Source organism: Anser brachyrhynchus (assembly GCF_964034855.1).
Source record: "Anser brachyrhynchus genome assembly, chromosome: Z".
NCBI lineage: Eukaryota > Metazoa > Chordata > Aves > Anseriformes > Anatidae > Anser > Anser brachyrhynchus.
The window spans coordinates 45,525,420-45,541,936 of record NC_137697.1 but is presented as its reverse complement, the minus strand read 5'-3'; the positions used below and the strand labels follow the sequence as shown (position 1 = coordinate 45,541,936).

General features: G+C 40.2%; 1 protein-coding gene across 2 annotated transcripts; it reads left to right on the top strand.

Annotated features, from left to right (window-relative positions):
- The first annotated feature begins 1,048 nt into the window (after window positions 1–1,048).
- PHAX (phosphorylated adaptor for RNA export) lies at window positions 1,049–12,772 on the top strand. Of its 2 annotated transcripts, none has more exons than XM_080573923.1 (5): window positions 1,049–1,144; window positions 3,741–4,360; window positions 7,031–7,151; window positions 8,852–8,935; window positions 11,429–12,772. In XM_080573923.1, exons 1-5 carry the CDS (start codon window positions 1,061–1,063, stop codon window positions 11,696–11,698), a joined length of 1,179 nt encoding a protein of 392 aa, XP_080430049.1. In that variant the 5' UTR covers window positions 1,049–1,060; the 3' UTR covers window positions 11,699–12,772. The 2 variants fall into 2 exon arrangements, with proteins under 2 accessions (XP_080430049.1, XP_080430048.1); XM_080573922.1 differs by lacking the exon at window positions 1,049–1,144 and adding an exon at window positions 1,834–2,005.
- Window positions 12,773–16,517: the final 3,745 nt, after the last annotated feature.

Here is a 16,517-nt window from a genome sequence, read left to right as displayed (position 1 = left end):
GTCTGCATTGTCACTTCTATCTGGAGAGCCAGGGAACTGACCTGGCTGAAGAATAACATCTTTTCTGGCTAGGCCAGTTTTCAGCCGGATCATTTTCCTGAAATAATTCCTGTGTAACCTGAAACAAAAAGTATAATGCTATTTCAGGGAAGGCATGGAAATTCTTCTCCAGTCTGTCATTTTTATGATATGCACTACTTTTATGACACAGCTCACGCTTTTTGTGTTGTGTGGTGGGATGTGTCACACATTTCATGATAGGCTTTGCACTTTGAGAGTTGTGTGACCCACATCATATGTTGTTTGTTGTGTGACAGGATTTTTGTGTGGAATCCTTGTGTTTGAAAGATATTTCATATATTCATATTTCATTGAACATTTGAACTCATTTCATATTTCAAGAATAACTTATCTTTAACAAGTTAACATTTATCTGTATATGCACAGAAATTGAACCACTGTTTAGGTAGAATAGCCTATCTTGCTAATCGCTGTGGAAGCTGGATATGCATATGGAAGTGCATATTTTTGTTAATTGTATTTTCTTTCTGATTTGCATGAGTTTTCTGTTGTATCAAAAAGGGGCATCACACTAACTACCCACCCATCAGACAGTAACCACTGGATTCTGTTTTCTGCATCAAGGTGCTATGAAGATTCTCTGAAGCTCTAAAAATTAACCACATCCCACAGTGCCAGCTACTTCTATCTTAACTAATGGTAATCTGAACTTTATCTACATTTAGAACAGCATGGCACCATCTGTATCGTGCTTTATTTATTCAATAGCAGCCTTTGATTTTGTCATCCTTCAAAATATGACAGGTCACAGTATATACATAGGCAGGAACCATCGATAGTGTATTAAATCTCATAGAAAATTGTATTTCTGGTAGATAACATATCTTTCTTTGTCAGTATCGAACCATCACTTTTCTGTATGGTGCCAATAGCAACACACCTAATGCTAGTCTGAGATGTCAGGTAAGAGCAAAGGCCAGTCTCTTGGTTTAATTGTTCTCATTAGCTAGGTCTGAGTGGCTCCTTGCTTCGGGTGTTAATGATGAGATTTCTTCTTAGCTCTCCACTGCATGAGGGACCTCAGTGCCTAACTCGAGATTTTCAAATGCCACCCAGAAACATGGTAAGCTTCTTGAACATGCACATCCCGCCGTTTTGTGTACACAGCTGAGGGACTATACATTTAGTGATATATAATAATATACTAATTATGAAGGAAGACATAAGCTGAATAGATCTACCTCGCAATCATTGGAGCTAAAACAACCAGAGGCTCTTTTCACTGAGTTTTTAATAGTTTGACTGATTTTAAATGGATTGGACTGTCGTGATAGTGACAAAAATAATAATAATAAAAAAATATATATTTCTGATTATCAGTCTCTTAACCAAGCCATTACTCTATATTCATTGACACACACACACCACACACACACACCACACACACACATACACACCCTCTCTCTCCACGCTTCTAGATTGTTCTTTTATTTGTTTCTTTTTATTGATACTGAGCATTTTTGTGGGGCTTTCCCTCCAGCGTTAGCTGAAGAAATCCGAGAATCTGCCGTGCAGATCAGCGCGGGCCATCTTCCCGCCCTACTGCTGCCGCTGAGGAGCTGCGGGCTGCGGTCGGTGCCGCCGGGCAGCCACAGGGTTTATATTTTATTTACTGACTGTAGCTGTGTTTGGTCGCACAACACCAGCCGCTCCCACAGCGGCCTCCCGACTCCATGTGCAGGGTACCCGCACCCCCCGCCGCGCACAAGATGGCGGCGCCACCCGCCCCGCCGCCATTCCCGCCGTGCCCCGCGCCCCGCGTCCCCGCCCCGCCGCCCCGGGCATCGCCGCGCTGCGGTGTGGCGGCGGCGGTGTCGGGATGGCGCTGGAGACGCGGCGGATGGAGGGCGACGTGGAGGACGGCGAGCTCTCCGACTCGGACTCCGACATGCCCGGAGCCGGCTCCCCGGGGGGCCAGCAGCAGGTGAGGGGGCGGCGAGGCGGGCACCGGGCGCGGCCTTCCCGGCCCCGCCGCCTCCCGGTGTGGGTGCAGGCCGCGGCCGGGCCGGGCCGTTCAGCTGGGGGACGTTTTTGGGGAGCCCCCCTTGGGCTCCGGTGGTCCTCGGGGTCTGGGGGAGCTGGGCGGAGGGCAGCCCGCCGTGCTCCCGGGGCGTCTGGTCGGGAACAAAAGGCACAAAGCGCCCCGGGCACACGTGGGGGTGGCGGGCAGCAGCTGGTGGCCTGCCCCGGGTGGAGGTTCGGCTGCTCCCCGAAATGCTGGGGAGGTGTGGGGTGCTCCGGGTGTCCCTGCGGGTGTGCGGTTGTTAGTGCTCGAGGTATATGCAGTAACGTGAAACATAGGTATTTTGTAATATAAAACAAGTTGAAGGCCTTTCTTCTCTCTCTGCTTATAGGAAGAGAAGAAATGTTACCATAATTGTGGTGAATGCAGTAAGGGTTTTTTAACCTCAGATTAAGAGAAGTGTAAATCTAAATATCGCAGCACAGTACGTAACTTTGTGATAAGAAATCAGCCAGGGGAAACCTGGAATTAGCAATAAGGGAAGTGCTTGTTGTAGAATGGCATGGGCAGCATGGCCAAAATTTCCTTCCAGTTGTGAATAAGAATCCTGGGTTATGTTGCCTGTGGTGTTTCCACAGATTACTCAGATTTGATTCAATGTTCTAAATTTACCTATCAGATAAATGGGGAATTACTATCTTATGAATATTATAGCAATTGGGCTTGTTTGTGGAACATGTTAATACCTTTTGGGTCTTTTGTCTAAATTTATAAGTGGCTATGGTGAGTCAGTAGCATGTTCTTGCTTTAAAAGAAGAAAAAACTGAAGCACAGGAGTTTCCGGCTGAATATGAGGGGGCACTTCTTTACTGTGAGGGTGGCAGAGCACTGGGACAGGTTGCCCAGAGAAGCTGTGGAGTCTCCTTTTCTGGAGATACTCAAAACCCACCTGGATGCCATCCTGCACAATGTGCTCTAGGTGATCTTGCTTGGCAGGGGGGTTGGACTTGGTGATCTCCAGAGGTCCCTTCCAACCTCAGCCGTTCTGTGGTTCTGTGAAAACCGAGTTCTTCTCTAAGGTGTTACCATCACTAACTGTTCATGTCCTGTCCTGTGTGAATCAGAATCAGCACACCCAGTTCAATTCTCAAAGTCTGAGCAGCGTCCAACCATTGTGGATTTATAGTTCTTTTTTTCTTTTCCTCCTCACTGGAGACCCAAGAAGCACTATTGTCATTACAGGTCACTAGTCCAGATCTCTTTCTGGCAGGTCAGACTCCAGAGAAAACGTTATTTTCTCTACTGTTACAGAAACTTTCACTAAGTTGATCTGGTGGTTTGCTTTTTTAAAACTACTGTGCGTGTCTGTCATTGTCTGAATTGGGATTTGTAATAGCTTTGCCAGTCTATTAATAATCTTACTTAATGTGATTCAATAAAGGTTATGTTAAGCAGTTCAGTGACTCTTGAAATGTTTTTTTTTCTGTAGCAACCATGCTGTAGAAGCATTCAAAACAGAGGAGTTTCATAAGATGCTCACGTCAACTGTAGTCCATAACATGCTTATAGAAGACTGCCCAAACAGCCACAAATCAAGATTAATAACTGCTAACTAATGAAATTTTTGGCATGACTTGATAGCTCTTTTTCTTTGCAAAAGTTATTGGATTAACAGATATTTATTTCTTCATTCCAGAAATCACATGACGGCAGTAATTCAGGCAGACCTTTCCAGAGCAGCATTTCATCCTGTGCACCAAGCGTTCCTTATCGAACAACCAAAAGTGTGGATTCAAGTGATGAAAGCTTTTCCGAATCTGATGATGACAGCTGTCTGTGGAAACGAAAACGACAGAAATGTTTCAACCTTCCTCCTGCGAAGTCTGAGCCTTTTCCACTTAACCAGAGCCACCAAAAACAAACTGCTCTAGGTGGTAAGAAGGTCAACAATATTTGGGGTGTTGTGCTCCAGGAGCAGAATCAGGATGCAGTGGCTACTGAACTTGGGATTCTAGGAATGGATGGTAGTATTGACAGAAGCAGGCAGTCTGAGACTTACAATTATTTATTGGCTAAGAAGCTGATGAAGGAAGCTCAGCAAAAGGAGGCAGAGACATTAGATAAAGAACTGGATGAATACATGCATGATGACAAGAAAACAGCTCCAGCGGAAGAAGAAAATGGACAAGGCTTTCTCAAACGGAAGCGGCCTGTAAAAGATAGACTGGGTGAAAGACAAGAAATGAAATATAAAGGAAGGTATGAAATAACAGAAGAAGATTCAGACGAAAAAGTGGCGGATGAAATAGCTTATCGGTAAGTTGGGTAATGATGCATCTGCCTTAAATATGGGTGAGATGCTGATGGAAAAAAAGGCAAAAAAAGAAAAAAAAAAAGCTTTCTGGCTGCTAAACCTGTAATACCAACATACAAAAAGCATGAGTGCCTTGTGGCTATTTCCAAAGTCCTGAAATTAAAATACAGTATTATAATTGTTGTCTTTTAGAAACATCCAGTAATGGTGTACAAATTTTTGCTTCTTTTTTGAAAGGGGTAGGTAGAGGTTGACTGGAATGATGTGTTATTTGACAGCAGTGGCAAGGACAAATACCGTTTCTCACTATTTAGATTTAACAATAGCTTTTTTAGGAAATACCCTGTATTTAAAAATGAGAATTTAAAGTTAGATGCCGATGTACACATGCTGTTTTCACCATGAAAATCTGAGTTATAAATCTTTGAAGTTGTAGTTGACTTAGATAGTGTAGTGCTTTGGAGAGCACGGCTTCTGACACAAGTTTCCTTCACATGCATCGAACATCCCTCTCTGCAGAGATGTTTCACTGCTGCTGTAACTAAGGGCTGTGCCAGGGCTAGACACCAGCACTGAAATTAAGCCTCCTCTCTTTTTATGTTGTGAAACTGTGCTGCAGTTCTGTGCTAATCTATGCCAGCCAGCATTAGGGTTATCAAGCTCCAGCCACGCACAACATTATCAAATTCTTTTCACAGTCCTGCTCTTTACTGACTGTACACTGAGCTGACAGTCTGAGAAATAACCTGTTCAAAATCCTATTGTGTTTTTTTTTTTTAAGGGTTAGTTTTCAGGTAAGGTTGTTTCCCCAATCAGTTTGCTGCTCAGTTTCCTTTAAGCTTGCACTGGCAGGGCTGGACTGATGCAAGGGAATATGGGGGCACATGGCAGTAGTGATTTAAGATTGATTTAAGCTGCTGTATTCTTTTCAGCAGTGCAAAGGAACAAAACTGGTAACTAGGAAACAAGTTAAAGGACTTTCTGATTTGTATATTGACATCTCAACTGGGTTTGTTGATCATTGTAGATTTCTGGCATATGATACTTGGTATTGCCAGATGCTGAAATACAGCAAATAGGCAGTGATTAATGCTGTTATCAGTTCTCAGTATCTTCTCATTTGTGAATCTGAAAACTTGGAGCATGTCTCTTTTAACAAACTTTTCTTTGTTCTGTTTAGCTTCATGACAATAAGAGCAGAAGCCCTTTTTTTTTTTTCTAATTATTTATAGGAATAGCTGCACTGAACTATGTCAGTAGAACTGTGTTTATAGAGGTGACAGCACCATTATTTAAGCTGTGCTGTGCCATCTGTGCCTGGATCCATAACCTTGTGTTGTGCTGGCCCACACAATGAATGGAAATGAAAGAGGTTTTCTGTCAGTCTTGTGCCATTTTTGCCTCTTACCTTGCTCAGTCCCTGTTGCTCTGCGTAGCATTAAAGTGCCCAGAAGAAGGTTGTACAGGAGTAGAATGAACACTAGGTGGAGATATGACTTTTTAGGCTGCCTCTGCTGGTAACAGAAACCTCTGTAAGGAGTCCTGATTATCTTAAAGTCGTCTGCATCTCTGAGAAACCTTTTCCTCTCATCCAATAATTCACAATTTAGAACTCAATCCTATAAAAATATAAGAAAGAATTCAATTTCTGATGCCTTATCGTTCTCTGAATTCAGATTAAGCACAACATAAAGTGTTGCTGGCTTGGTAAACATTTGCATGGTTAGGACAATTGTAGCATAGTCATGTCACGTAGAGCGCTGAGGGCTGGAGATGGTTTTCAAGAAACTTTTGTAGTTGCTGTGATCTGTTGCTCCTCAAAGTTTAAACCTACTGCTTGGGATTGTGCATAATTAGATTTGTCATTTAAAAAAAGAGAATTTAGAGCAAGAACTCTTGATCTTGACAGGTGGTTTTGATTTGTGGGCTTAGGCTTTTTTCCAGTAGGAGTACACATTTTGGCACAGTGACTTGATGCTGTGTAAAACTTCTCTTTCATGCAGACTCACAATAGAAAACTTATTTACTTAGGATGTTGTTGCTAAAAAAAAAAAAAGGCAATTTAATTCAGTAGTAATGTGATATTTTTTTCTGTTGGCATTTGATAGATTAGGTAGATAATTTGATAGATTTGATCATAGGTTGGTCAACATCCTGTTATTTTACTATGTGGGTTTGTTTCAGTTGCACATGTTAGAGGGTGACTTACATTTGCTCTTGTCTCCTATTACTTGTTGATTTAACTGTTTCTAACTAGCCTAAATGTTACATTTACTGTAACATCTGTCTTCTTTGCTGACTTTGTGCTCATAACTCTTTTAAAGTTACAGTTTGGTGTAACACTTCTTTTATACTGTAATTTCAGATGTTTAAAAAGGGCTTTACAGTTTCTCATATGATTTAACTTCTCACAATTCAACAGAGGGAAAACAGTGCATTTTTATTGAAATAATTATTTAAAATGCATACTTTAGAAGTTACTAGCGCTTATAAACTCGATATTATAAAATTACATTTTAGAAGCCGCTGAAACACATCTAAATGTGTAGACACAGATTTTAGCGCAGTTTTACGTCCCGTGGAATAAGTTGGTGATTATGGAAGATCTTTGGGTGATTTTACTTGAAATTCTACTGACTGTACATGTGTTTGTTTGTTTTTCTCTCTCTAAGACTTTGTGAGCCAAAGAAAGATTTAATTGCCCGAGTAGTGAAAATAATTGGAAAGCGAAAAGCCATTGAACTGCTCATGGAAACAGCTGAAGTGGAACAAAATGGTGGACTGTTCATAGTGGTAAGGAGGATGTGATATTGTGGGTTTGAGGTTGGGGAGGATGCTTTTTACTTGCAGAATGTTTAAGTAATACTATTGCGTAGCCTTCACATTTAACAGGTTCTCACAGATGCCATGCATTAACCTATGGCCTTCTCTCAGGAAGGAGATCTTTCATTTGAGCCATGAAAGTCACTTAGCAGTAAATAATAACGTAACCGCCAGCAGGGTTAGAGGAAACAGTGAGATGAATGAAACTGGAAATTGCCCAACTTTGTGTCCTCAGATCAGTGTATGTTTTACAGTGTTAACATGTGCTACCTGCTTCTCTTGGGTTGTTTCCCTGACAAACTTAAGAGTAAGGGATTCTAAATCATGAATAAAAGCTTCATTTTTTAAGCTGTTTCACAGCACTAACCTACTTAGGTTAATCAGCATGCAATCAGAGGTCAGCATACTATGCTGAGCATTTCTAATACCACGTTTGAAAAGTAACTTTAAAAAGCGAATCTGTTAGCTTTGTTGTAGGACTGTTAGTTTGTGCGCCAGGAGAGCAGAAACAATCACTGATTTCTGTCACAAATTATAGTAAAAATCCTATATGTAATGGATAGGCTGTAAGTTTTTGTTCATGTTTTTGTTAAATAATGGTCTATAAGGCAAATGAAAAAAAAAATTGAAGGAGGAGCAGGAAGAGCCTTGTGTATAGTTTATATTTTTTACATTCAATCATTGCAGGTCAGGGAGAAAGCTTTCTAGCTAGTGAATTCTATTAAAAGCAGTCTATTGTCTTGAAGGATTAAAGTATTTAATAAGTATTTACAAAGGAGATGAAAGGACACAACTTCTAGTGGCACAGACTGTTTGGCTGCAGATCAGAGTATACCATTTGAAAGGCAGATTTAGTATACTGTTTTTCTTGGTTGGGATTTTGTGCGACTAGGATGATAGAAGTATGTGGCATCTGCTGTTTCAAGAATAGTTACAAAAATCGAGGCTCCTTGTTAGAACTTTCGGATTGTGTTTGTTATTTAGTAGAAAAGTGTCATTTAATACGGTATTAGGGCATTAGAGTAGCAGCTCAACCTTATATGCTGTGAATCGTAGTTGAAAAATATTCTGATAATTAGTATTTATAATTTATAAAGATTTCAAAGTTGGGTCTGTTCATGCTTCAGTATGATGCATCACACCACTGTTGTTCCACTGAAAACTACTGCATTGTGGGGAGAAACTTACACCTTAGGCAAAAATGCAAAATTCTGCAGATAAATACATGAGATTCTACATAATTTTATGAAATTAATTTTTGACTTTGTACTATGCTTTTATGTTAGGAATATTCTGAATATCTAACCTAATACATGCATTATTGCAGACAGCTGTGAGAGTAGTTAGAATATGTTAGCATTTTATGTCTTCACTACCAAGATCAGAAACAGAGTGTAAGTGAACAATTTGGTGTGATGTTCTAAAGCAGATTTTTCTGAAGCCTTATACATTACCTGTCAAAATGTAGCAACCTTGTAGTTGACCTTTTTATGACTAGAACAGCCGCAAGTGAAAAAGAACCAGGGTCATGGTTATATAACATGTAGTACAGCAGAACTTAACTTTCTGGATTTTGTCTCAGTAGAAAGCAATGTCTTTTGTGCTGTTTTTGTATCAACAAGTTCTTGTTAGGTTTCCTGTCATCACTAATTTCCTTTTTCCCTATTAAGAACGGTACCAGGAGGAGAACACCAGGGGGTGTTTATTTAAACCTGCTGAAGAATACACCCAGTGTCAAAGAAGAACAAATCAAGGTAAAATTGTCAAGAGTACAAGTGATGATTGCCCAAAGTAAATTTGGGGGGGGGTATTCTGCCAGAAACATTACAGTTGAATCCTTCTCATAACTTCTCGCAAGTTTAATTCTGTTATTCCAAAGGAAGTATATTCCAAAAAAACCAGCTTTTCATATTCAAAATACAAGCAAATAACAGTTGATGAAGTACATTCACACAATGCAAAAGGAACACCTTTTATGTATTGCTAGTCACAAAAACTTGCTAGGGATAATGAGACTGTAGAGTCCGAAGAGTTAAATGCTGTATTTTCTTTACTTTGTATATGCTTTACAGTAATGTTACCTATGGTTATTTTAGTCATTACAGTATTTTTCCCTTTGGACGTCTGCCTCATTCTATACTGGTTTAATGATGTTCTCTTATAAAATACTTCTGTCCTGTACAGCTCGAGCTGTAGCACCAGGCAGTACGGGCTGTCACACTGTGATCTGAACCTAGCCTTAACTGCTCTCTGGCCTCATCTGTGGTGCTTACCACCTTAGTTTTGTGAGCTTGTAAATATTACTGCCTTTCCTTTTACAGTATGAAATAGTCTGAGATGGTATTTTTCATGCTATTAAAACAACTTTGTTCTTGAACAGTATTTGCCATTTATTTAAGTTTGTTTAAAGAATGACTCGTTTGTTTGTAGGTGGCTGGTGGCTACAGCCCATTCTACGTATCATCCCAGTATCTTGTACTGGGAAAGAGATGAACTAACATAAATGTGATTGTCTGTTGTAGTTTAAAAAAAAAAATCTTCCATAGCTTACAGTAGTCACAAAAAGATGCGACTTTAATCACTTTACCTCATTTCCAAAAAAAAAAAAAAAAACACCTCTTCTACCCCTCCTCTGTGCCCTAGTAATTGTGTGCCTCATTCCTCTCCTGCTAATACTGGCAAGTGTTTAATGAGGCAGCAGTTTTTACTAAATGAACTTGACTGATAGTCTGCGACATCATTTGATACACAGTCCTGTGCAAAAACTAAGTGTAATACTGTCATCATGCCAGTTGTCTTCTATGCAGATCTCTCACAGATTTGTTTGTCCTTAGCAATTGACTTGCAACTCCTGGGGTGAAAAAAGCATTAATGTTTTCCTTATGCAACTTCCATTTTTCATAAAATGAACAGGAAAAAAAGGCATGTAGCTGTATTTAATTATGTTACATGATCTTTTCCCCCTTAACATAAGGAGGAAACCTGTAGGAGTAATACTTTGTAGGAGTTAAACGCAGGGGTTTACAAAAGTTTGGCAGTAATAATCATGATTCCTGGCCTCAAATTTCAGTTCTGGGAGAAAGCATTTAAAGTTGTAATAGAAGCTTTCTGTCAGGATTTCTCTACAGGTCACCTTAAAAAATTTTCTTTCAATTTGGCATAAAATATTTTTCTTAGAGTGGCGTATGTTGGAAGAGACCTCTGGAAGTAGGCCCTCTGGTCCACACCAGAGGCCTACACAAAGGCCTGTGGCCTGCACAAAGCAGGGCCCCACTACAAGAGGTTGCCCAGGACCACATCCATACAGGTTCTGATTGTTTCAGAAATTCAGCCAACTGAAAATTATGCCAATACTCAGTCATCCTTACAGTCAAAAAACATCTGCCAGTGTTCAGGAGGAACCTTCTGTGTTTCAGTTTGTGCCTGTTGCCTCTTGTCCTGGCACTGGGCACTGCTGAAAAGAACCTCAGTCTGATTTCTTCACGCTTTTCCTTCAGGTTTTTGTATATATTAATGAGATATGGGACCCCTGGAGCCTACTTTTCTCCAGGCTAACATCTTAGTGGCCCTTTGTTGGACTCTGTCCAGTATGTTTGTATGGCTCCTGCAGTGGGTAGCCCAGACCTGGGCACAGCACTCCAGGCGTGGCCTCTCCATCGCTGAGGAAAGGGAAAGGATCACCTCCCTCCACCTGCTGGCCATGTTTGTCTAACGTAGCCCAGGACACAGTTACCTTCTTTGTGGTATGGGCACGTTGCTGGCTTACGTTCAGCTTGGTGTCCATCAGGACCCCCAGGTCCTTTTCTGCCAACCTGTTTTTTTTCAGCCAGTTGGCCCCCAGCATGTTCTGGTGCCTGGGGTTCTGCAGGTGTGATATTTTCTTCTCGCTGAACTTCGTAAGTCCACTATCAGTCCGTTTCTTCAGCCTGTCAAGATCGCTCTGGATGGCTGCATGACCCTCTGGCGTATCAGCCACTCCTCCCAGTTCTGTGTTATCTGCATGTTTGAAATGAAAACTTAAAGCATTACTTACATGGTAGTTTGAAATCACTGAGAAATTATATAATAGAATTATTTATGGGGCATTTTTCTTAATTGCTATCTCTACTCATACTTTTAGTCTGAACAATGTATATATTAGTTATTGTTCAGCAGTATTAGTCATAAAAAGGACTTTACTTCATGTTCTCTTTAGGAAGCACTAATAAAATGAATATACCAAACCTTTTTTTTTTTCTTCTTTCAAGGAAATATTCTATCTGGAAAACCAAAAGGAGTATGAAAACAAAAAAGCTGCTAAGAAGAGGAGAATACAAGTTCTAGGAAAGAAGATGAAAAAAGCCATCAAAGGGCTTAACCTGCAAGAATACGATGATGCATCTCGTGAGACTTTTGCTAGTGATACAAATGAGGCTCTGGCTTCCCTGGATGATTTACAGGACGGACACCATGAAGCAAAGATGGAATCTGAAGATATTATAGAAATTGATAATGCTCATGATCTGGAGATCTTTTAATTCACAATGATAACGAAGTCTCTATGAAACACATTAAATGAGTGTTTCTTATTATCCCATGACTTCATGTTTTCTAAATTGCAGAAACATGGGAAATATTCGATGGTGAAGAAAGTGACATAATTCTTGCTAAATTTAACAGCATGGAACATGTTAGTTGTCCTGTTGTTTGCTAAGTCTTCAAAAACTCTTAAGATTTTTCTAGATAACAACTGCATCACTGTGTTTGTCCCTTAGGAACTTTTTTCTAACCATGTATTAAATTTAGGTATTAAGTCTGTTTTAACCAAATACATCCTACTTAGTGTGCTGAAGCTAACAAAGTTGCAATCAAGTGGGGGATATTCCTAATTACAGTTGGACAGAAACACTAGTATAAAGTCAGTCTTGATGTAAAAGATCCTGTGGTCTTAATATGACAGTGAGTTGACAAGAATAGCAGTGTTTATAGGATTAAGACCTGTAAAAGCAGGTTGGCTTGTGAAATTAACCAAATTTTCATAGCTACTGACTTTTTGATAACAACCTTGTAAATAAGTACTGTTGAACAGTGGATGTTGTAAATTTCTGCAGCAGTTCACTCCATTTTATAATAGTGGTTTGAGCTTCCAACTTGTTCTGTCTAAGCTTTTTCCATGAATCCACAGACAACTTATACAGATCTTTTTGTTCTAAAACGTAAGTGAATTCTTTCTGAGCAGAAATTTAATATGTTTTCCCCCAGAGGGTCTGTAAGTTCTGCGTGCAGGTATGAATATTGCAGTTCTTGTCTCCACGCTTTTTCTCATGTGCAGTAGAATGAAGATACGTGCAGCTTGCATAAATTCAGAAGTTTTCCTTTGCCTGAATCTTAAGAAAATAATAGTATGCAAAAGATAATTTTTACTTGATGCAGAAGACTGCTGTGTAGTTCTTAAGTTTGAAGGTAACTTTTATGTTGAACATTGCTTTTAATATAATTGAAGAGCATTTGCAGCACTGTTATGTATGATATCTACATACTTGGTCACTAAAATAAGTTGTGTTTTCTGTGAATATACGCTATTTTTCAATATAAAAATGAAATCAAACTGATCAGTTTGTTCGTGGTTTTTTTTTTGGTGGTGGTGGTGGTTTGTGGTTTTTTTTGTTGTTGTTTTGTTTTTTGATTTTTTTTTAAAGAATTATTGATTATACAGTGCTCTGTTTTGGTGTTTTCAGAAATCAGAATGTGTGCACATGGAAGGAGAATAGCAGTGTCATACTCCTTTTTTATTTTTTTAAAGGATTAATTATTATGGCCCCCTGTCAAAATACATATAACTGGGAATAAGAGAATACCAAGCATGCTTATGAAATTTCCACAGGAATTGTCTGATAGTAACTATTACTCCAGTTTAACATCTCAGTCTCTTTCCTCTGTGGGTTACAAATTAAAGACATACTCAGCATCCTTCAATTTACACAGGATTGTATTTTACCAGTTTAGCCCAAAGAGCACAGAGCAGATGAATACCTGAGCACCACAGCTGTAAAGCTGTTATCTTCTTGTCATTTTTCAGAATTATTGGAAAGAAGCAGGTGCCAAGCAAGCTAGAAGAGAAGGGCCTAAGGGTTCCCTACCCTTGATAGTCAAGTAGCTGAACAGAGGAATTTTTCTTGCATTGCTTTCCCTGCCATGGCAGTCTGCCTCAGCTCTAAATAATTTTCTGTGCTCAGCAGCTGTCTGGCAGTGTTAACACCCCAGTGGGTTTCCTGTAGATAGGTATAAAAGCATATACTGGATAGGCAATATGCCAGTTTGCCTGGCCTCTGAAAAATTTTTTCCTTCCTCCCTCCCTTTCTTCCTTCCTTCCTCCCTGCTATGGTTTTGTCTGTTTTTTTTTCCACCAGTCCGCAAGCAAATGAATCCTCACCAGAGGATTTCACAGGTAGGAGGAAGGCATAGGCCCACAGCAGTTTATTCTCTATGGGATTGCCTTCCACAGTAGAGGACCATGTATATGAAACAAGCTTTGGAGTAATGCTAAGCGTGAGTTCACATCAGCGATTATGTGAGGAGTTACACAGATGAGATCATAGCAGATACGAAAGAGGATGTTCATGTAATTGGTATATGACTCTGCCGATATCTACAAGATCATCATCCAAGAAATTTCTGAGAGTGACATCAAGAGGCTCCTCAAATTAGCCTTTGAAAAAAGGGGGAAAGAAAAATACTTTATCCTTTCTGTAGTTGCCAGATCTCTCTGGGGAAACTTGAACCTCCTGGCTGTGAACTGAATCTAATAATACTGCCAAATCGTCTCTGCAGAATTACTTGAGTTGAGGAATAAAAAGATTTTAAATAATTTATTTTTACAAGGAAATGAGTTTAAAAAGGCAATAGCAGAAGATTCTTCCCTAAAGACATAATTACATGCAATTTCAATACTGCCAAGTATTCAGAAATGATAACAGCTGTTTTAGAAACACTTAAAATAACTAAAAGTAGATTTGTATGTCTTGACCTTTCAGTTCAAGAGAATGTGGTTATATGTTGACAGCTCAACATGCAATATTATTAACCTTTTAATTGAGAACAACATGCAAGATGATTTAATGAACCCCTTTCAAAAGCCTTTAACCTATCCAGAGCCTGCAAACCACAGTTTACAAGGGAGCAGGTACAGTGGGCCTGAGAAAAGATGTTCACTGCTGTGTATGTAACAGGGGTGGGAGGGATGGTCAAGAGCAATATGTAAGAAAATTTCACTTGTTTGTTCCTGTTCCAGTTGCCCAGCTGTTCCTGCATTGCTTCACATTTATGTCTGTCTCCACAAGCGTGCTACTCGTGCATCTCTGCAACTGTCCGTCATCCCTCTTTCCAACACAGGCCCAACCGCATGTTTGCTCCAGTTGTCTCCCGAGGTGATCAGACTTCAGCTACAGAAAACAGACCCTGGGACATCTTTAAATGCTTCAAAGCAGTCAAGGCAGTTGTTTCTACTCTGTTTATTGTAGAGTGTTTCAAAAGAAGAGTTGGACCTTGACAGAGGTGGCGCTCAGCCTCACTGGGGAATGAGTTTACTCACGCTTAATGGTCAAAAGGAAAAATGTTAAGGGTCACAGGACTAGGAGCTAAGCTGCAGTGCTTGAAGGCTGAGAGAGGTCATTCAGGAAGCCTGGAAGAAACTGGTTTGTTGTTTTTGTTTGTTTGTTTGTTTGTTTGTTTGTTTCATTTGTTTTCAATATACATACAGGAAATACAGGAAGGAGTTTGTTTCAGCAACTCCAGAGCTTTCAGGAAGAGCTGGGAGAGAGACCAAAGTGAGCAGTTGGTTCATGGAAGGAAATTCTCCCCAGGTGCCGGAAAACATACTGAATCAAGACTGAGAAACATCTAGGAGGAAATCTGCATCTAGTCTGTGGCTAAGCTTCCCCAGAGGAAGAGCAATTGAGGAAACAACATTCTATTGTCTAAAACCTGCTAAGGATGTGTTTACAGCAGGACCCAGAGCCAAACTCAGTAAGCTCTGTTTTAAAGTTGCACTGGGGGCTCACTGAAGACCAAACAAGTGCGCTCACCGTGCCTTTGACTCAGCATCAAGTGGAAAATGAAAAAAAATAGCCAAAGGTAACAAAAAAAATGTTAACAAAAAGTGCATGATCTCTTTCCTCCTCTGAGTGTCGCACTTGCCCCAACATTTCCTAGCAAAGCCAAAACGCAGGAACAGCGTTTTCTCAAAAAGTGCTGGCCACGGGGAAAAGTTCATGTGGGTTGTATGTGTATGTCAGAGACCAACAGTAATTCTATTTATTTAAAATAATGATAATTTTAAAAGATAACGCATCAGTATTAATTTGTGCTTCCAAGCCAGTTCTTTAAAAGAAGTTTTACCATCTTGTGGTGGTTTCACACTGCTGGCCAGCTAACCACAACTCAGAGGAAGGTGGGGGGGAAATACAATGGAAGGAGCTCAAGGGTTGAGATAAGGACAGGGAGATCACTTAACAATTACTGTCAAGGGAAAAACAGGCTTAGCGTAGGGAGATTAATATAATTTATTGTCTGCTACTAACAGGACAAAGGAGTCAGAACGAAAACTAAAAACACCTTCTCCCTATCCACCCTCTTCCACCTCCTCCTGAGTGGTGTGAGAGAATGGGGGCTGCAGTCAGTCCCTAATGCTCCCACGGGATGCCGTCCTTCCCGAACCGAGCCTGCGGGGGCTGCCCACAGGCAGCAGCTCTTCAAGAACTGCTCCCACACGGCTCCGTACCACGGGGTCCATCCATCCCCCAGGAGCAAACTGCTCAAACTAGCACTTTTTCCTTTCTTCTTTTCTTATTCTCTCCAGTGTGTAACTGTGCAACGATGTTCTGTGTCTTGGAAAGCAGGCATAGTTTCTTAAACTGTGTAGTATGCTCCAGTCTCTTGAAAGTCAGAGAGATTTGAAGACAGAAGAACAGTACAAAACATCACAGAGCTGGCTGGAATTCTTCTGAGTAAAGATTAAAATGACAGTCTGTGTTCATTGTTTTTAAAGGTACAGTTGGATTGCATGTCATGTTCCTACCTAACAATGTCTCAGGATATTTTCCTTTTTCCCTTTATAAAGGACCTCAGTTAAGTCTATGTCCCACCCTTATGAACACTTCCTTTACATTGACAACCCCCCCCCTTTTTTTTCACTGTAAATTTTTGATGTTTTGTGAATTTTTTCAACCTTTGTGCTTAGCCAGTTAGTTACACAAGAGTTACCAGGGGAGGTGGAAGAATACCAAGTTTTCTGTCATAAAGAATGAAGAAGGTGCTTTCAAGATAAAATTAAAAGTAAGTAAATAAATATTAAAAAAA

What these genes read in the sequence shown, in the direction of transcription:
- PHAX (XM_080573922.1), top strand. Translation starts at nt 1,901, where the DNA reads ATGGCGCTGGAGACGCGGCGGATGGAGGGCGACGTGGAGGACGGCGAG. An exon ending in ATGGTGGACTGTTCATAGTG is followed by an intron (nt 7,152 to 8,851) that starts GTAAGGAGGATG and finishes TTCCCTATTAAG; the next exon opens with AACGGTACCAGGAGGAGAAC. An exon ending in TCAAAGAAGAACAAATCAAG is followed by an intron (nt 8,936 to 11,428) that starts GTAAAATTGTCA and finishes TCTTCTTTCAAG; the next exon opens with GAAATATTCTATCTGGAAAA.